The 19,820-nt window shown below is 49.8% G+C and overlaps 1 protein-coding gene across 3 annotated transcripts in view; it reads right to left on the bottom strand.

Moving 5' to 3' along the window:
* LOC119457983 (serine/arginine repetitive matrix protein 1) overlaps positions 1–12,855 on the bottom strand; it is a 28,419-nt gene extending 15,564 nt beyond the window's left edge. The window contains exons 1-6 of one of the 3 annotated variants that reach the window (XM_037719769.2): positions 12,737–12,855; positions 9,426–9,877; positions 6,911–7,267; positions 6,032–6,451; positions 3,170–3,609; positions 389–630 (exon numbers count right to left, since the gene is read on the bottom strand). In XM_037719769.2, coding sequence (XP_037575697.1) covers positions 389–630; positions 3,170–3,609; positions 6,032–6,451; positions 6,911–7,267; positions 9,426–9,665 — 1,699 coding nt within the window. In that variant the 5' untranslated portion in view covers positions 9,666–9,877; positions 12,737–12,855. Of the gene's footprint in view, positions 1–388; positions 631–3,169; positions 3,610–6,031; positions 6,452–6,910; positions 7,268–9,425; positions 10,070–12,736 lie in introns of those variants that run through there. The other 2 variants (XM_037719770.2, XM_049670600.1) reach the window with 2 other exon arrangements.
* Between the last annotated feature and the right edge of the window lie 6,965 nt (positions 12,856–19,820).

Here is a 19,820-nt window from a genome sequence, read left to right as displayed (position 1 = left end):
GATCGACCTTGGCAGCCTTGATGCCATGAGGCAGTATGCGTGGCCTCATTGGCCAGTTGCCTGCTCTTATGCTATGTCATGCCTGTGGTTAAAAGGAAGTCTGCCAAGGCCGTGAGTGGCCCTGGCTAACACTCCTATGGCTGATCTACACATAACCTAGGATAGAAAGTGAGGATGAATTCCGGGGTAGCCCAATTGCTAAGTGCAAAATAAAAGCCATCGGTACCTGCGGCAAGTTAGCCTTTTCTCTACTTTCATTTCCGTCTACCTTATTATTTCTACCATTTCAATTAAGCATGTCAATTAATTTCCCCTGTGCTTCCCCTAGCGTCACTGTCTGTTTTGTATGGTTGGGACAAACTCCGTAGAGGGGAGGGGCACTACTCACTGTACTCTGCCTGTGGGTATGGCACCGCATGTCCATAGTGGGGCACGGTGAAGGCGCTGCCGTAGTGCCGGTGCACTGGCGCCCCGCTCATGGGCATGACATGGTTCACACCGTAGGCAGGAGGAGCAGTTGCCGAGCTAGCACTGGCCGTTGGCGGGGGCATGAGCGCCGCTGCTGCCGCCGCTGCCATGGGAGGCGGCGGACCCGTCAGGGCGGGAGGGTACGACGGTGGACCATAATACCTGCAAGCGCGTTCGAAACGCCACGTTGTGCCACTTGGTGCCGAAAATTAAAAGGGCAGCCCCGAAACGCTTCATTCTTTTTAAAGCCTAAGCTACATGCTGGAATGAATGCAAAGACTTTCAAGAAGTACGCTTACAAACAAACTTTTGAAAAGAAAGTTGAAATGAATGGAGACACAAGGAGTGCAACATTTACTTTTCATTGCAGTTGGCCCTTGTGAACTGGCCTGTTTAACAGAAGACCTCGAATGGTGCATATGCATTAACGAGCTCTTGCTCCCACGTAATGCATGGCCAGGAACGACTATATCTTAATTAACTTTGCCTTAACTGACGCATGAACTACCTCGATTGGCTCACTTAGGCTCCTGACTTTTTTGCACCATCACGGTCACGTCAATGCTGGATTTTCCACCTCATGAGCCATGTAATGCTTCCGCATTAAAATGGGGACCACGAACATCTCGGGAAAGACAGAGAGCAATCTTTTATGCGAGCTCCCTGCTGCATCAAGCATAACGCGATTTCGTTCAAACGTTCACCGCAGCGCTGTCCACAGATCAGGATTTTCTTACTAGGTTCAAAAGGTATTTCAGTTTCCGCATGGATTATAAGTACATATTACACAACATAGCTCATGAACATGACCACGCAGCAATCGAGAATTGCATGCCAGCAAAACGTGCTCACAGTCTCGCGGTTCGTGCGCAATATTTGACTAAGAATTTGCGAAGGTTGAAACAGGCTACATCCATTTATCCTTGATGTGCATCGAAAGTTGCTTGTCTCTCTCGACTATTACCTTCAGCGTATATTCTGAACTGCCGCCCAGTGATGGCGATTTAGCTGTGTCGTTTTGAACAGGTGACCAACAGTAATGGATTCAGTAAATACAGAACTTGGCCACTACAAACGCACACCTGCAAAATAAAGACAACACTAATATGCCCGCACAATGAGACAGTATTTGCACTGTGAATCGGTCTTATCACACATTGCACACAGCACTTGTGAGTGCCCCCACCCCATACAAGGACAACTGTGGGATGCTAGCTATGCTTCTGCCCGAAACTGCATCCACCCTAATTTTCATGGAATTTAAGGGATGCACGTGTTTCAAGTTTTAAGGGCCTTTGAAAAAAAATGTGGTTGATCCCTCTTATATAGGAATCGGTATAGAACACGAAAGTGAAACGTGTCTTCACAGAAGTAGTGTAATGTTTATTGCACATTGATATATAATGTCTATTGGTGTTTTGTGGCTAAAGCGCCCTTAGGCGTTGATGCACCCACGCTGACGCCTGGTGGCACGTCTCCTCCATCACGACTACCAACGTCGATGACCATGAGCAACCGTCGTGCATATGGAAGGTGCACTACGCTGCACACGCTAGCACAACGCGAAAGACGAAGCACGTAACTGACACACTAATACAACGCGCAAGACAAAGCACGTAACTGAATCGTCACCGAGTCAAATCAGCGCGTACAGCGCGTCGTAATTGCAGCCTCCGCGGTCAACTTCAGAAACATTTTCAGAGCTAATTGCGGAGGCCACGCTCCGCTTTGCTGAGTACGGTGAACGCCTCCTAAGTGGCGTTGGTAGTGCTTCTTGATGCCAGCGTCCCTTCGAATGCTGGCATCGAGGCGTCGTAGTGCTAAGACCACCGAAGCGTTCACTGTCGGTGTGCGTTAGTGTCATAATGTAGTACTTCTCTTTTCTGCTCGTAGGCGGCGGCACCGCCCCGAGCAAGAGTGCGGGTACACGGAGGAGTGTTAGATATATAAGGCGCGTCTGTGTAGCTCTCTGCAAATGCGTTTGTGGCGCAATGGGTTAACCGCTCGGCGATCTATCGTAGCAGACCGAGAGGTCGTGGGTTCGATTTCCAAATTTTGCATGTTTGTGGAACTTTTTCTTCTGGTTTCTTTCTTTGTATTATGTTCGTGTACATTGTAAGCTGACGTATTTCCGTGACGGAAATACGTCAGTGAAGTCTTGGTGGACCCCGGCATAAAACACTTTCGTGTTAAAATTTATTCCAAAATCAACAGGCATAAAAGGAGGAGGTACGTATGAATCCGGAATTCTGTTACTTAGAGTGGAGGATTAAATTATACTAAGTACGGCTTCGGTCCTGTCAATACGACTTGCCATTCTGATGCTCCAAAATGCTGTTTCCATTTGCATCTTCTTTCTACAGTAAGCAACGAAACATTTGTGTTGCCAAGAGTGTAACTTTCTGTCAATTGCTTTCGAGGATACAGTCATGCTAGCGACATTTCATGTCACTCGGCACCAGGGGTATCATTGTCTAAAGGCGACACCATTCCTGGCACTAAGGTGCCAGCACAGCACTCTTGGCCCTGTGCAAAGGACATTCTCGCCCGCCTCCCCTAAAGTGACATACAGAAGAGATTGCCCCATACAATCAGCCGCGGCTCCGGATTACCAATTGCGCATGCCACGTGGCAGTCTCCATCGCGGGGAACGAAAGCTACGAGAGGAGCGCTTGTGTCAGTCTCCAGGCAAAAGACCCACCATGCACACTCCGAGTGCAAACCCCGGTCATACCCCGGTGCCTGAGGGCCCAGCACTGCGGGGTGTGACGGCACGGGGCTCGGAGGTCCGCTGTACGTCGTCTGCATCTGCAGGCAGGTGGCCTTGGTGTGGTAGTGGTAGAGGTGTGTGACGCCTTCCTTCTCGCGCCGCTCGTCCTTCACTGCCATCTCCTTGGTGGTGTTGATGCGCACCACTTCGCGGTACTCGCTCACCGCCACCGATGAGGACGACGCCGTCGCGTCGGCAGACGACGACCCCTTGGCGTCGTTCTTGCGCGGCCGCCTCACTACCTCCCCGTGCGGCCCCTTGGGCACGATGGGCAACACTGGCACTTCGGCCTTCTCCTGCACCGTCTTGTGGACGGTTTTCGTCTGCACTGAGCAGACAACAATCTCCTGCTGATGGTGGTGGTGTACGACCTAGCAAAAGAGTGGATCAGACAGCGATGAATGTTCAGCACGGTGACTTGCCACAATAAACCTGTTTACTCGCAGGCTACTTTCTGTGGCAATGATGGGAAAGCTACAGGGGCAGAGCTTTTGTGCACGTGTTACTGCATCAAGTAGTGCAGCTGAGTTCGACAGCTCTCTAGGTTTTTTGGAACAGATAGTGGATCAGCATAGGTTCCGCGTGCGATTGTTTCACATGTGCCCAAATGCCGACGAGAAATGCAGAAGAACAAGTCAAATTTAACACTCAATGGGGCATTTCGTCTTATTGTGCTGTCGTAAATAAGACATTTTTGTTTTCTCTTCCCCGGCTTAAACAAATGTGAATAAAAATGTTGGGAGGTTTTACAGAAGTGCTCTTACTACTTGTGCGGCTTTCTCTTCATTGCCACAGAATAGTGTCTGTAAATACAGTTTACCGTTCATTCGACTATGACGGGACCGACGAAATTGCTCTAACAATTCGGAATGAAACAAGAGGCAGGAAAACACGTCGAAACACACCCCTGATTCACTAGTCAGTATTTGCGCTGAATGCAACACACCCCCAAATCGAACCCCCTGACAATTTTTATGGGTTTAAAATAGAAAACTAATGTAGAAGTGACATAACAGCTGCTAAACAAAGTATACATCCAATGTGTTCCCGATCTTTTAGTAAGAAACATGTAGCATGCCTCCGATTCTGGCAATTAGAAAAGGTGAAACGAGTGAAATTTACCTTAACATAATAGATTTATTTACTTAATGGGCATCCAAATCTCACAGACTTGTCTATAAAGAACCACGACATGTCATCCTACGTATGATCCATAACGAGCTTGATATTCTGCATTTATCAAATTACTTTGCACTCATCAAATGACTCTGCAACAATCACAAACGGGATGGTGGCCCAAGCCTAGACTTGGCTAGTTTGTTCTGCAATGCACGCAATTCTCTGGAACACCAAGAACATGCGACGAGACTCGCTGCGGCTAGCTTAACATGTAAATTAACACTGTTTAGATGAGTTTTCATATCCAGAATAAAGCGGCACAGCGTCATCATCATGCTTTGCGAGAACTTGGTCGCCATCTTGCAACGGCAATGGCTACGATGCTGGCTTGGCTGGCTCCGACGCTAATCTGTTGCGAACAGCGCGAACGCGGATCTGGTTTCATGACGGACTGCACCATGCAAGCAATTTTCGGACTAATTTTCTTGGGGAACAAAGGTGCCCATTATAGTCAGGTAAATACTGTAATAATTCACTGTGAGCTACCGTTCCCACTTTTAATTCTTCGTGGGGCAGACCAAAAATAAGCATTTTCGACAACAGATTATGTGTGTTCTGCGAATTCGCTGTACCCCAAGTGCCACCAAAAAAGACGCTGCCATTATTGGAGTCATCACAGGGGTCACCATTGGGGTCAGGTGCATGTTTGCTTGACCAGCCAGCTAATCCGGTGAAGGCCAATTCCACAATTGAAATACCGAAAGTTTAGGCCCATAGATATGTATGGGCGTTGGCAGGGACCTTTGGCCATGACCGAATTAACTGAAAAATCAAATTAACAGGAGTCAAATTGTCGGAAGTCTACAGTATAGTTGTGCAGCTTTCAGCACACATTCACGTGATACACTTGTACCTCGTTACAACGAAGTTGCATTCGACGTGCCAATACCTTTGTTTTATCCAATCTGTATTCATTAGAAGCATACATTCATTACAAGTCGATTTTGACAGTCCATCAATGTCTTGCCATGCCGATACGTAGCACACAAGCAACACTAAATAAGACATCTTGCAGCGTTGTTAGGAGGATGCTTTTGCTGGGGAGCCTCTATCTAATTAAATGGGAACAGAGAAATACTTTGTCTCGGCAGCCAATGCAAGGAAATTTGACAAGGTTTGTTCTCTGTGATCTCAGTGGTGGAGTGCTAGCTCCGCAGCTGCTCCTCCTGCCTGTGGTGTGCGCCTTCACTAGAAATGTGATATCTGTTTTCAGTGCAGAGGTACAGATTCATAAACTTCATGGTTAGATTTTTTTTAAAACTTACCAATATTCGGGAACTTTCATAAAAAAATTACAAGCCATAAATTGATATTCTGCTTCCTACAGTCACTAGAACTCTCTCTCTCTCTCTCCAAATGCAATAAACTTCATTCACTTTATTCAAATTGGTCCAGCAGTTGTCTCATACAACTAAGCATTCCTACATTTTACATGTATGCCAATAGGGAAATCAGAGTTTACCTCTAGCTAAAGCTTCTTAATCAACAATCAGAAATGAGAGAAGAATGAGTAACAATTTCAAAGAAGCAGCTATCGCTGCCTTTGACAGTCATTATGGATTGTTTCTAACAAATGTTTTAAGACAGTAAGCAAGCCATGACAGAAAGGGGCACCTTAAGTTCGCACGAAGCTGCTGACGAAGATGACGATGACGATGAGGAAGAGGATGATGATGGAGATTCCTTGTCAAACTTGCGGCTACTGCGCTCCCGACTGTAGCTGGCAGCCATGATGGCTTGGGCATTGAGGCTGGCCATACGACGGCACTGCCGTGTGTCAATGATTTCCACGTCGGCGTCGAGGACATCCCGCTTCCGCTTGATCACCTTACGGGCAACAACTGCAGTGGGCTTCTTCCTCCGTTTGGTCCCCGTGGTCGGTGCAGGAGGAGATGGAGGTGGAGGGGACTGCGGTGGCGGAGATGGTGATGGCAGGTGGTCCGTCCTCAGCGGCACCAGGGCCTTGCAGTCCTCCTGCGTGTCGTCTGCTTCGACGATGGCCGGGCGGCTCTCGTTTTCATACAAGATGTGCACCTGAAATGCAGAAAAAAGTTGGCCTTGACGCAGAGCTCTGCAATCACGATACAATGAACACGAATATAACAAATACATAACAAAGTAATATATATATATAAATTTGGCAACCCCTGTCTTGTGCCAGCTAACCCTACCTTATGCCTGCAAATTTCCTAGTTTCATCACACCACCCAATTCCCTGCCATCCTCAGCTGTGCTTCCCTTCTCTGGGCATGTAAACCTGATAGACTACAAGTTATCTACCCTACAAATTATGTGGCCTGCCCAACTCCACTTCTTCCTTTTAACGGCAAGTAAAATATTGGCTCCTCCCGTTTACACTCTAATCCCCCCTGCTACCTCCATCTCTTAATCTTGCCCCTAACATTTTTCATTCCACCACTCATCTGCGAGTACAGCTTTCCCCTTACTGCCTTAGTGTGTCTCAAAGCAAAGCAAACCCTGAGGATGGCGTACCTTGGCCATAGCATTGAGGCTGGCGACACGCTGGACGCGAGCCGTGGGCCAATCCTCAACCGCTGCCATGGATGCCAGGAAGGCGGGAAACTTGGGTCGCAGGTTGGGGCCAGGGCTTGGGACCGACTCCACAGCCCGGGCACCGGCCCCCGGAGGAACTGCCGCAGAGGCAGAGCGGCTTCCTCGCAGGTCGCACTGCGACGAGAACGAGTCGCACAGGCCCAGGATGGCCTGTGTACGCCCGGCGCCCGCTCTGCGCTTGCGGCCGATGCGCTCCCCGTTCTGCCGCGCCGGCGGCTCCGGCTTCCGCTGCTGCGACTTTGGCTGGGGCTTGGGCGGTGGCTGTTGTGCCTTGGACTGCAGAGGGTGGTAAGACAGAACGAAGATGTTACCTCCTGCACTCGGCTGGTGCGCACCAGACCAGTTTTCCGATCCACTCTGTTGCTGTCACGGTTTGGAAGCTTTGGGTTGGGGTGGCCCTGACAGCAGGTGTCAGGGCCACCCTGCTGCTTGGGTGGGATCTGCAAGTGACAACCTTAGAATGTGTCCTAAGTGCCTAGCACCGATGTCGACGGTGGACATTTGTCACCTCTTACCACTGTGTACTGGTACTCGGAATATTAGGCATAAGACGCTCAGGGAGGCCGAACCAAAGCCAAAGTTATTACATTACTATATCCATTGGATAAAAAACAACAAATGCGCTAACTCATTGTTGAAATAGTGGTGTCACAGAAGCTGCATGTGTGTATGTGATTGATTTTTTTTTTTACTAGATATGCCTTGCTGGAAATTCTCCGAAAAACAGAGGAATGAAAAAACACAAAACAAATTTGGATTGTTTAACTCCTTTGCCACTGCACCACAAGGCCAGCGAAGTTGAATTGTACCACATGGGCACATAAGTGTGTAACTTAAGTTTGTGAAGGCAGACAATTTACCATTTTGCCATCCCAGTCATTAAAGAAACTTGGCAGGGCCAAATCACTCCATTACAAAAACTGGGGTTGAGATGTGCTCCAGAACTCTTGCACTAACACAAGAACACAAGGTCAGGGACACAAACCTGAAGAAACAAGGCTGAACAAGTGAAGTTCAAGACACGTTGCTGGGGGTGGGAAGCTTGGGGAACAGGAAGGCTGGACGTAAAGCATATCTTTATGCATGTCCTCATTTTTGTGTTCTTATGCTAGCACAAGAATCACGCAACCTCCCCAACTTGCCAAGTTTCAAGCATTCTTGAGAAGTGCTCTTACTGTGTTTTTTTTTTTTTCATGCCACAGATTATGCCAAGCCTCAGTATCAGACTACCATCGTCAGAAGGGTCGGCTAAGGCCACACATTATCTTCACAATACATACACAAATGGTACGACGGACCACAGCATGCACTTCTACAACTGGAGTACCCGAGAAATACAAGGGTGGGGGTGGAAGGGTGTCGCAACTGGCGTAGAGTTTCTTACAAAAAAATTACTAGAGGAACTCTGGCGTGGCAATTGTTCAGGCACCATGAGAGTGATGGGCAGTACAATGATTCATCTGATCTTCGTACTTGTGACTTCAAACATTTTTATGCGACGTCATTTATTACGTTTTATCTCTACATAGGTCATGCCCAAATCAAACTCCCAGCGACCACTTCCTCGGAGTAAAAAAAGACAAATCTCGAAGGCTATATCTTCTTGCAGGCTGCACGTGCCGTAAGCAATTGCAGGAGCCCGAAACACACGTCCTGGCTGCACCCCCCCCCCCCCCCCCGTTTTGGACACCACTTATTTCCAAGCACTGAAAGGCAATTTGTTTCTGCACACACGCATAATTACGAATTGCGGCACTTATATAATGCAATACCTAGTCAAAAGATGCTCCATTTGAAAAGTCACAAAGCCGTTAGAAGCCAGAAGGACAAGGTTTGGGCAAATCCATGCACTGACCATCATTCCCACATTGGCTAAACAGCCATGTAAGCATAGGCAGGGTAGCAGGCAAAAAACAGTAGGCGACCCTAATCTTTGACTTAGGTGTCTCTTAGTGGCACTGGAACCTCGGCATTAATTCTAATTCATTCTAATTATTCCAGACATTTCAGTATTCCAGACACTTGTAACTAAACTTATGGTTTGATATCATATCGAAAATTATACCCATGAACTTTATACTGTACTATTTTTTTTCTGATTTATTTTGAATTTCGTCCCCTGTCATTTTTTGACAATTTCCCATAAGAAATTTAAATTAGTGCTGTTTAGATGGTATTGGCAAACTAAGGCAAACTGTCACCCCCCCTGGCAGAGATCCTGGGTGCGCTACTGCAAAGGGGCTACATGGAGAACAGCAGGTGGTCAGGACAATTAGGTTCATACAGGCGACTATGCTTACATAATGAACCAACTAGACAAAACCAAAGTCCTGTTAAACTGCCACGATTGCAACTCCCCATAGACACAAGCGCCGGAGTTTCCTTTCTCGTAATTTTTTGTAGCAAACCACGGCAGCTGAGGGTGTTTGCGCACCTTGGAGTTCCTACGCGCGGGCGGGGCCCCGGCGGCCGCCTTCGCCGCCTCGCTGGGCCGTCGCGAGGGCGCAGTCCGCGAGGAGGTCGCAGCCCTCGCGGGCGACGGCGCCGCCGCCGCGGTCTCCTTCTTGGGCCGCTGCTTCAGCCTGCGGCCGGCGTCCGGCGCCTCCGAGGGCTGGGACGAGGAGCACCGGCGGTGCGGCTGCTGCTGGCGGCTGTGGTGGTGGCGTTCGCTCATCACGCCCGACGACGCTCGGCGGCTTCGACAATGCTCGTCGTCGACGACACAGCCGCGCCGCAGACCCGCGAGCGCTGGTTCTCCGGCGCGCGCGCCGAGAACGGGGCCATCACCGCCGGGACGACGACGCCGGGTTGCCGAGGGCCACACCAACTACTCCCACCACCAAAGAGAGAGACACACGCAAGGAAAAGAGAACCCCGGGGGACGGCCTGCGACAAACGACAAAACCCAGCACCCGACAGTCAACACACAAACACCCCACACACGTGGGTCACACACTATAGACAATCGAGCACACGTTCAAAGGACACACAACACACACACACTAAACACGCACGTGCCTTGACGACATTTACTGCGGCGAAAGTAAGGAAAGTGGGGGGGGGGGGGGGGGGGGGGGGGCGAATGCCTCTTGACAGGCGCGTGCATTCGTGCGCCAGCGAATCGCGTCCTCTTGGTCTTGGTCACTTTCGCACCCTGATGATGATGTAGTAGCGGCCAGCCCCTTTGTAACGGGCGGACACACGCAATGTCCTGCCTTTTCTCGTTGGAAAGCGCCTCACCTTGGCGGCGGAACCCTATATTGGCTAGGCGCGGGTGACGTCCACGTCCTCGCGAAAAGTGAGCGCGCATCGTCAGAGAGAGAGAGAGTGTGTGCTTGCGAAGAGGAGGGGTTGGGAAAGGAGGAGTCAACAAAGGGGTACTCGGGGAAGAAGGTGGGGAAAATCCCTCTCCCGACCCCTTTTCAAACGACCCCTTCCATAGCCTCCAGGCTATGCCCCTTCGTATAATCAGCCACTGTAGTGTAATCTCTCTCTCTTTGGGGAATACCTCCTCTCCGGGCTGGGGAATTCTCAGGGACTATTTCTTGAACTGCGGAGGGACAGAGGCCGACGAATCACGCTCTCTATCTGGGGCGAAGAGCAGCCGCTCTTACAACCCTTGATTAGTCACTGGCTACAGGACGCACACGCAAGGATCAATGTGATTGATTTGGGCGAGATAGCGAGGATGGTTTACCCTGACGTCATCATCGTAATCGCCACGTTACTATAGCTGCACTGACGTGATGATCGTGGCCGCCATGCTGGTGCATCGGCTAAGAACCTTAGTCCGTGGCGTGACGTCACGCAGATGCTACAAAATACGCGAGCGGTCGCGAGATGACCTGCGGAATCGTTACGTTGTTGAAGAGGCCACACGAGGTAGCAGAGGCTGGCTTATACTTTCGTCGAATTGCATTGCAAGTACGCGCCTGGGATCCAGTCTCCCGCGCGGACGCACGCGCCATCTTGTCGCCTATAATACCGGTGTCACACGGTCACTTTTGATCGCGGTAACCAGTCATCCTTGCAAGCGGTAACACCTTCATGGACACGGTAAAACCGCGAGAGGATCGAAGCTCGTTCTGCAAGCCAGAAAAGGCGCGAAAGAGTACAATGACTGGTGGCTACACCACGGCAAGGTTCCCTGCACGCACCATGCAGTTCGTCGTGACGTTGAGGTTTTTCGCCGCGCCTATTCGGGCCTAGTTTTAATCATAGTTATCGGTGAAAATCGAATGCACTGTACTTTAAAGAAGGCAAAGAATGCATCTGGCAAGTAGTAATAACTGTCACTTAGCCCCAACGGCCCAAATACGAGAATAAATTGAAATATACCTCACACCGACGGACCAGCGCTGAGATTCCGGCTCAGAATGAAAAAAAAAAAAATCATTTAGCCATAATATTTTCATTCCAGCAATCAAACTGTTACCGCGAAATTAACGGAAACAGGGGAGTTTCGAAAGAATACTTTACCAGTAGGAACTGACTCTCAAGTGTTTCCCTTTCGCGATCACTATGAAATTGGCAGGTTCCGATCTGCCCCCTGCCCATCCCGTTACGTGCCGTGCTGGCTAGCGAAAACGGATACCAAACAAACAAGTCTTCGGACGTCCAACGCGTGCTATGCGGACAAGCAGCTTCGCTCTGCGCCAGTGACCTTCGACGGCAGCACGCCGTGGCCAGCGATCGAGGCCACAGGCAGCGGGCGAGGAGGAAAAAATAAAGAAAAGGCGACACCCGCCCCTCTCGCCCGTCCACGGTGCAACGCTCGCGCCGACGCCAAGCAGACCGAAGAGGACGACGGCCCAACGATGACGCCGCTGGCGCAGCCGAGCCGTGGCCGACCGCTTTCTCGCTCTCGTTACATAATCGCAAATGCTCTGCTTTTCCAATCAATCACTACTTCCAACCATTCTCTACTACACGGGAAGTGTAGTAGTGATAGCTTGTTCTGATAATTTTTAAGTAAATAAATAGAAAGGTAATGGATTCCCAGCTAGCTGCTGACATCTGAACAGCAGTGGGCAGTATGGTGGGGAGAAAGGGTTTAAGGGGGTACAAAAATGCAGAAGATCCAATAAGCTGGAATCTATATACAGTGAAGCTTTGTGTGAGGGCATAAAGAGTCGAAACACGAGTTTGTGTTTGTTGAATGTCCGCACAAAGTGACACGGAAGGCTTTATTCGGGCACTGTAGAAAGGCTAATGCAATGCCGCCGCCGCTTATGCGCGAAAACGAGCTTTCTGGTGCTCTTTTTTTTTCGCCGCACGGCCGGCGCCGCCGCAGATGCGAGCGCCACCTAGTGGTGGTGCAAGATACCCAGCGGCAGCGCCTTCCGCTGATTGGTTGGCCTATATTCAGTTAGAGAACAGCCATGCCGCAACACCCACGGTCACGAAACCCGGCGAGGTTTCGCAAGGAAAAGCGCCGCTTTTAAAAGAACAGGGTGGGCGGATGGCATATAGAAGAGAGTAAAGAAGAGAACTTATTTAACTTATTTAACATGCGTACAACGGAGCGACAAGGTCAGGGGTATCCACTGTTCGCTTGTGGAGTGACGACTTCGAGCTGCGCCGGTGCGTCCTCCAACAACGCGGATCTCGAAGGACAGCACATCTTGCGTTCGCATAACGCACCGGTCGTTAATGAGAGCCAACTTTGAAAGGCGGTTACGTCCCCGAGCAGCTGCCCGCCTTCGAGTCTCGAGAGAACACTGACAACGTTCCAATGTCGCTTACCTTTAGACGTCGCGGGACGCGCTACGTGGGGAAGCCACCTCACCGACCGCGAGGAGAGAGGCAGCTACGTACGGTAGGACACATCCAAGAAAGGGGTCCCTGCGAGGAAGAACAACAGAAGGTTACGCACACAGAAGGTAGCCAAGTCAAGTACAGAGGCGACAGACAGCCAAGACCGAAAAGCAAGAAAACTAACGGCAATAATAATAATGAACGGGGGAAAGTACAAAAATCTGGCGGTAGTACTGTATAGCAGGCAAACATGAAAATGAGTTCCGTAAAAAATGATGGAAATGTTAATAGAAAGTGAATAAGTAAACGTAACGAAGGATCACGATACCGCGAACTGTCGCCAATAAAATATTGTTCGATCGAAACAGCACCGGACACTTCTTTCTTTCTGTTCTGGTGCAGTAAACGACCTGTATACAGCCAAAACTTGCGAGTATGTGCAAAACGAGACAAACTCCCCCAGAACAAGCTCGGCAGCCCACAACAAGCGATGTAGAGGAAAACAACAACGAAGTCGGCAGTTCGGATGAGATAGCGAACAATCAAATCAAATCTTGGATTAGACGTCACGAGGCAGCACGCGCAGGATATGAGAGACGCCGTAGCGGGCTGAAGTGGCGGGGGTGTTTTGAATTCGGGACCACTTGCGAGTTTCTTCCGACGTTCGCCCAAAGCGCGATAAACACGAGCGCTCTTGTCTTCCACGTCGTACACTTCTCTGTCATACACCTCTCCCCGCCATTCTTCCCTGTACAAACACAAAACATCACCTTCGTCATCGCGCGTCATCGCTGCGTCGACGTCCCACAAGTGCCCATTCTCACGAACTGCTAAGTTTACAAACGGGGTATTATAGTGCGTAAGCGTAAAAAAAAAAAAAAACAGCACCGACATTCAAGCTGCGATCTGCGCAGTGCATGAACACTGCGTGTGATCACGCTCGCGGCAAGGGACGATAAAGACACTTGCACGCATTCGCATTTAGTTTTATGGCGTTTAATTGAACCCGCTTCACGAAAAGTCTCGATCGCTTGGCATAGAATCCAAGATGCACGCTGTTGGACTGCACACTTTTTGTTCTCCTAAACAGTTCCCGCGAAACGCTGAAAAATCGACGCCTACAGCTTCCCTTGGAAGTGGGCGCACGATTCGATGCCACTGCCCCGAAGGCGCGACACGTGGGATATGAGAGGGGGAAATCTTTGGCAGCAAGAGCGCCTTCCGTCTCGGACACACGTTTGGCGCTGAGCCGTGCTCCCTCAAGGGCTGCAGAAGATAGCGCCAACCTTTTCCCTTTCCCAACGAACCACTTACTACTACTACTCTCGGACACACGCCGCGCGGGAGGCGGTGGTTTCGCGGAGTGTGTCTGGTGACACACAAACGTTGTCTGCGCCGGCGCAGCAGCAGCAGCCGAGATACGCGCGCCCTCGAAGATCGCGGTATTCCGATACGAAAGACAGCATATATATATATATATATATATATATATATATATATATATATGTGTGTGTGTGTGTGTGTGTGTGTGTGTGTGTGTGTGTGTGTGTGTGGTGTGTGTGTTAACTATGTATCGCTCCCCGCTACACACTTCTACCTTTGCAATAACTATACAATCATAAAACTGTGAAACACGGGGCTACATAAACGCGAAGAAACGATCGGATTAATTCGTGGGGGGACTTAACGTCCGAAAAGCAGCATTGGTGGCTATGAGATGCAGTAATGGAGAGCTCGGGATTCATTTTCACCACCTCCGGGGGTTCGCTGTAGCTTGAACCTAAATCTTACGCACGCGAGAGCTCCTCCCTCTGCGCCCCCACCAAAATGCGAGCCGTCGTGGTTGGGACACGAACCCGCGACCTCGCGTGCTCAGCAGCCCAATGCCACAGTCACGGCGGCGGTTATAGAGAGAGTCGTCATCTTCGTATCGCTCCATCGCACGCTTCTATAGCCTCGCGATAATTATAAACGAAGCACAACTACCGAAAAACACGGGGCCAATTAGTGCGAAGAAATGAAAAGAAACGCTGGAGTGATAAATGGCGAGGGGGTGGGGAGGTGTGTGGTACGAAGCAGTATATATTATACTGGTAGATGGCGGAGGACGATTGCGCCACGCGCTGCAGGGAAGCTCGCCTCACCGATCGTTGGCACCGACGGGCAACGAAGGAAAGCGCTTGCGTAACGTCGTTTGCGGCCATGCGCTCTCTCTGCGAGCCTCGATCAATTGAGCGTACGCGTAGCGAGAGCTAGCGTAGGGTCCCACGGAGCACGAAGCGGTTTCTCAAAGCGTGCGGGGCGCGAGAAAGTAATATAAATCAGAGAACCGGACAGCGTATGAACGCAAGGGTAAGTGCGGAGCATTTACAGCCAGCGCGCGAATGCTCAATGGCCACAACCGCCGAGCTGATCTAGGGAACTGGTAGTAAGGCAATGAGAAAAAAAAAAAAAACTCGTATTCCACTTATCCAGGTCAAGTCAAAATTTTGGAGGCGACGACTATGGGAAGCACGAAACACCAAATAAATCCACTATGAAATTAGCCGATCCCCGGAAGGCAAGCGCTATAGTTTCGATTTCAAACACCATGTGCGCCCCTAGCGGTCGCCGGGCACCCTATAACCTAGCGGGACGAAGTTAAGTAGATGAGGTTGCTCGCATTTTTTTTGGCAATCCCTAAGGCATTACGCGGGAAGTGGCCGACGGCGTGCGTCTTGCTCACCGACACCGCAGGCAGGTTCGCGCCCGGTGACCTGCTTCATGAAGATAGGGATAGATATATGGGGATAGTATATGAAGATGGAGATAGATATGACCGAGAAGCTCGATAGGCGTCATGGAATGGAAGACGCAGGAAAGCAAGCCAACCAAGCGTTTGACGAACATGGCTAAAATAGAGGCATCATATGTGCGGCTCCGTGGTGTGCGAACACCAGGATTTCTAGTTCTGCAAAGTTTTTTTAGTTTTTTTTTTCAAGATTTCTTGGTGACAACGACAATTAGGGTAAGTCTTGCACAAATTTGCTCAGCAGGTACTCGTCTTGCATGAGTACAACGTTGTGGTAGGGGCGCTATGTTTCTGCACAAGCCCGAGTGGCATAAATAAGATCAGTGTCGCTCGTTTAATTCCCCATGACGGCCACTAGTCCTTGTGCTGCCGATCAAATACTTGCGATGGGCTTGACTTCGTGTTAGTTGGGCTACACCTTTTGTAGAAAATTTACTTCGTCCACGCATACTGCCAAGACTAAAGCAGACAAAAAAGCCCGATTAGCCTATTTTAATTTAGTTTTTAAGAGCACTGACGACGAAATCGTGCGCGAACGTATTTCAGCTTTCCTGCACCGCTTCTGTGACAGTGATGGAGATGTAGGTAACAAATTTCTGCCAAACTTTGTAGCGCCGACGGTTGCTGAAGCTCTCAGAAGAAAGACAAGCTTTTTTTCGACAGGAACACGATTACGCCGCTGCCGAAAATTTAAATCAGCAGCGAAGTAAAATAGACTTGCTTACAGCAATATTAGCTCCGTGCTTGTCTGCTTGAGCTGAGCGCCACCAGGTGGCTGCCCCGTGCAGGATATGACCCTTTTCGCGGCGATCCCGTGGGCGCTGCCATGTTTGATCACGTGGTGACGCGTCCATTGCTTGCCTCAACTGCCTCCGTTGCCTCCTTGTTTACAATGGAAGTGTATGACGCCGGTGCAGCTTAGAAAACCTCTGTTTTCGGAGATATCGTAAACGGTGACTAGGTGGACGACACGAAGCTTTGATCACAGCTTCAGAGAACATGCAAAAGCGCTTTCGGAGCTGATTAAGCTATGCCCAAACGGCGCTAGCAGCGTATATGGTGCTTGCTCTAAAAGCGGGGCTAAATATGTATTCCAAGATATCCAAGCTTTCCGATTATGAATTCAGTCAGGATTAGCGTGTTTTGCTCTGTGTTCGTTATTCGGCAAATACTTTGAAGCAGTGGCTTGTCAGTTTCTGACTCAGTGAAGTTCCTCGGTGCGGCCACTATCTGATTATTTTCTGCCTAATCGCTCGCGGGTGTGCTCAGTTCCGATAGATTTGTTATTGCTGCGCACAAGGCTTGAAACGTAGTTGTTTTGTACATTGGGTACATTGTAGCAAATATGTATTACAGCTAGTAACTCGCTTACTCTTGTGGACCGTCACGAAACATTCAGCTTCGACCATTCGTGCGCCATATTTCGACCATTTATTGTGCGCATACAGTGCGCATATATTCAAGTGTGCGCCCATTCACTTATTCTTGATACGTTGGCGATAGAGTGGGCGTAACTTTTCCTGCCATTTGGGACAGATGTGTATAGATAACGTGCGCGAAACTTACTATGACAGGAAGCGGCGCTACTCCCTTTGTCATTGTTTAACGAGTGGTATTCTCTCGCCGACGTTCTGGGGATGAAGCCCTTTCTTTGAAGGTTAGCGATACAAGGCTGGCGGATGAGCAAATTTCTGTATCCTCGAGGAAAGCCGTACATCACGAAGTGCCGGTAACACGTTCAGACAGTTGTAGCAGCGGTCCGCGAACTTGGCCACACAGATTCATTCTATTCCTTAAACATGCCAGTCACTATTTTTGCAGCCAACTGCTGCACACGTCTTTAACCCACATGATTCAATCTAGCATGATTGGAGTACAGTGTGTTAGCGAAAACTCAGTTGCATTTTCGACAGTTGATCGCACAGAAACAAGGTAGAAGCGGTAATGGTTTCGTATTCGTGCGCGGTCGCTGAGGAGAGATATGGCGCGCCGCCGTGAGCGCCATCTCGTTTCTCTAAAACAAACTGCTCCGCGAAAAGGGTCAGTAAGAAAAGTACCGCCATCTACTCTTTCCTCCGTCGTCTCCTCTCCTAAAGCGCTTGCTTTTTTTTTCTTTTCTTTTTCTTTCTTTTTTTTTTTTTGCTTGCGAAAGCAAGTCGGCGTTGGCTGGCGGCCCTAGAAAGTCCACGTTGAAACTTTCAGGCCGGGCGTGCGCAGCCGTCGCCGGAGACTGCGGCTGCGCAGATTGACTTTCAACATGGCTCTGAGGCAGAAAAAAAAATCAATATAAAGAAGTCAAAGCGCGCGCTATCATCGTCCAATCGGAGATAAAGAAGAGAGCGAAGCGGCGTTGATCAAAGCATGGCGGTACTTATTTATATAGGGACTTTAGGTCGTTCACGTTTGCGCCTCCGCTCATCCGGTAAAACGCCCGCCCGCTTACGTTTACCCGAATACCGGACGCGCTGAAACTCTGTAATATGCGCTAGGAAGGCGAATCACACTGATATCACAGGAGAATTTCGACGCGGGATAAGTCGTCTCAAGCGCTGCACCTATTCCAGAAGCGCTTGGGTTTAAAGTGGACGGAAGCATCAACCGCTCGGCAGTCGAGATAAGCAAGAGACGTTTACAGTATTGGTGGAAAAAAAGCAGGGAGGAGATTGATATCACCTGATTTGATATCTTACAGTCATGGGTAGCGGTACAAGGTATTCTTTCGCGTCATCCAATTGAGGGGAAAAGAAATAAAGATTAGTGAATGTATACAAAACTGCTAGATAAAAAACATGTACAGCATACCTGATTAAATCAAGCAGGCTATAGGCGGCTATTTGTCACCATCCCCTTTCAAAGGGGATGCCATTAAATCATCGTCATCTGGCGTATCGCATTGAGGGAGAGAAGAGAGACGGCTGCCGCCGTTTGCTCTCCTCCACTATAAAGCCGGTGGAACGGAAACAGGCTCCGGTTTTGTTTCGGACGAAAGGAAATGCGACACGCGTAAACGAGTTGCGCATTCCCGGGCTTTTTAGCAAACAAAAAAAGGAAGGCATCGCATCTTGTCGCGCCGCACCGCCAGACCAAGCGAGCAGGTGCGCACAGAAGCTTCCTAACCGTGGCCTTCACAACCTGGACAGAGAAAACTTGAACAACGCAACTAATACGCGAATGCCTCAGCGCCGACGACGGCCATTAGATTCGAACGTGCCGCGAATGCCGCCTCATATACACACACACGGTGTGTTCTAATTCTGGCCAGCATCGGAATAGACTGTCTCCGCAAACCCGCTAAGAAGGCAGCTTCGAGCGCAAATAACCGAACGCGTCAGGACAGACGATGGCAAAGGCGCTTCTGCCCCGTGACGCTACCTCGCGGCGACGCGAAAAAGCTGAGAAAAGCACGCGCTATATCTGCGCTTCAACTCTTTGCGAATGTGAACCTATGAAAAGCAAGACGTGACTTACATCAAGCGCATAAGAAAGAGTACGTGGCTGCGTTCTCTCTAGTGCAGGTGACCTTCCTATAGATCGATGTTTCCAAGCGTCCCCCTCAGCCTGTCGTTTGGACGGCACCGTATATATATCCTGGATCGTTTTAATGCGAAAGCATTATGCGCCCTATTACGCGAAAATCTGTCGGCGTCACCGAAAGAGGGTCCCAAAAATGGCCTATACGGCGCAAAGAGTAAGAACACGTCAAAAAATGCACGGCGTGCCTCATAATCAGATCGTGGTTTTAGCACGTAAAACCCCATAATTTATTGTTTTTTTTTAATCGCGTGCACATGGTTGCGCCTCCCGCTTAGCCATGCACGTTCCCGTCTGTGGCGAGTTTTGGAACACGGCCACGGTCTCTTATAGCCGCTGCCCAGAAGCCAGGGGCAGGGTCCCCAGGTCCGCTCGTGCCGATCGACCCGACCGCGAAGCCTTTTCCAGACAACGCGGGAAGGACTATCTTTGTCCCCTCCTCAGTAAACAACGGGACACGCGCGCGCACACACACACACCGCTGTGGCGACATCGCGCAGACCCGAACTCATTACATATGCGTGGCGCCATCATCTCGATATCTGCGCTGCCATTTCGTCTTGCAAGGATTCCGCAGTTACAGTGTACAGAGGTATATACTCGAAGTCTCCGGCGGAAACCGTATACCGCCCGCTAAAGAGATGGCTCTTTCCACGAATGAAATATCCCCCCCCCCCCCCCCCCCCACGTATATATAAGCGATCTTGCGCGCGATCACGGCGACAAGCGATGCGATGGAGGTGGTTGTCG

This window comes from Dermacentor silvarum, chromosome 7, assembly GCF_013339745.2.
Source record: "Dermacentor silvarum isolate Dsil-2018 chromosome 7, BIME_Dsil_1.4, whole genome shotgun sequence".
Lineage (NCBI taxonomy): Eukaryota > Metazoa > Arthropoda > Arachnida > Ixodida > Ixodidae > Dermacentor > Dermacentor silvarum.
This window is presented reverse-complemented; position numbering and strand designations above follow the sequence as displayed.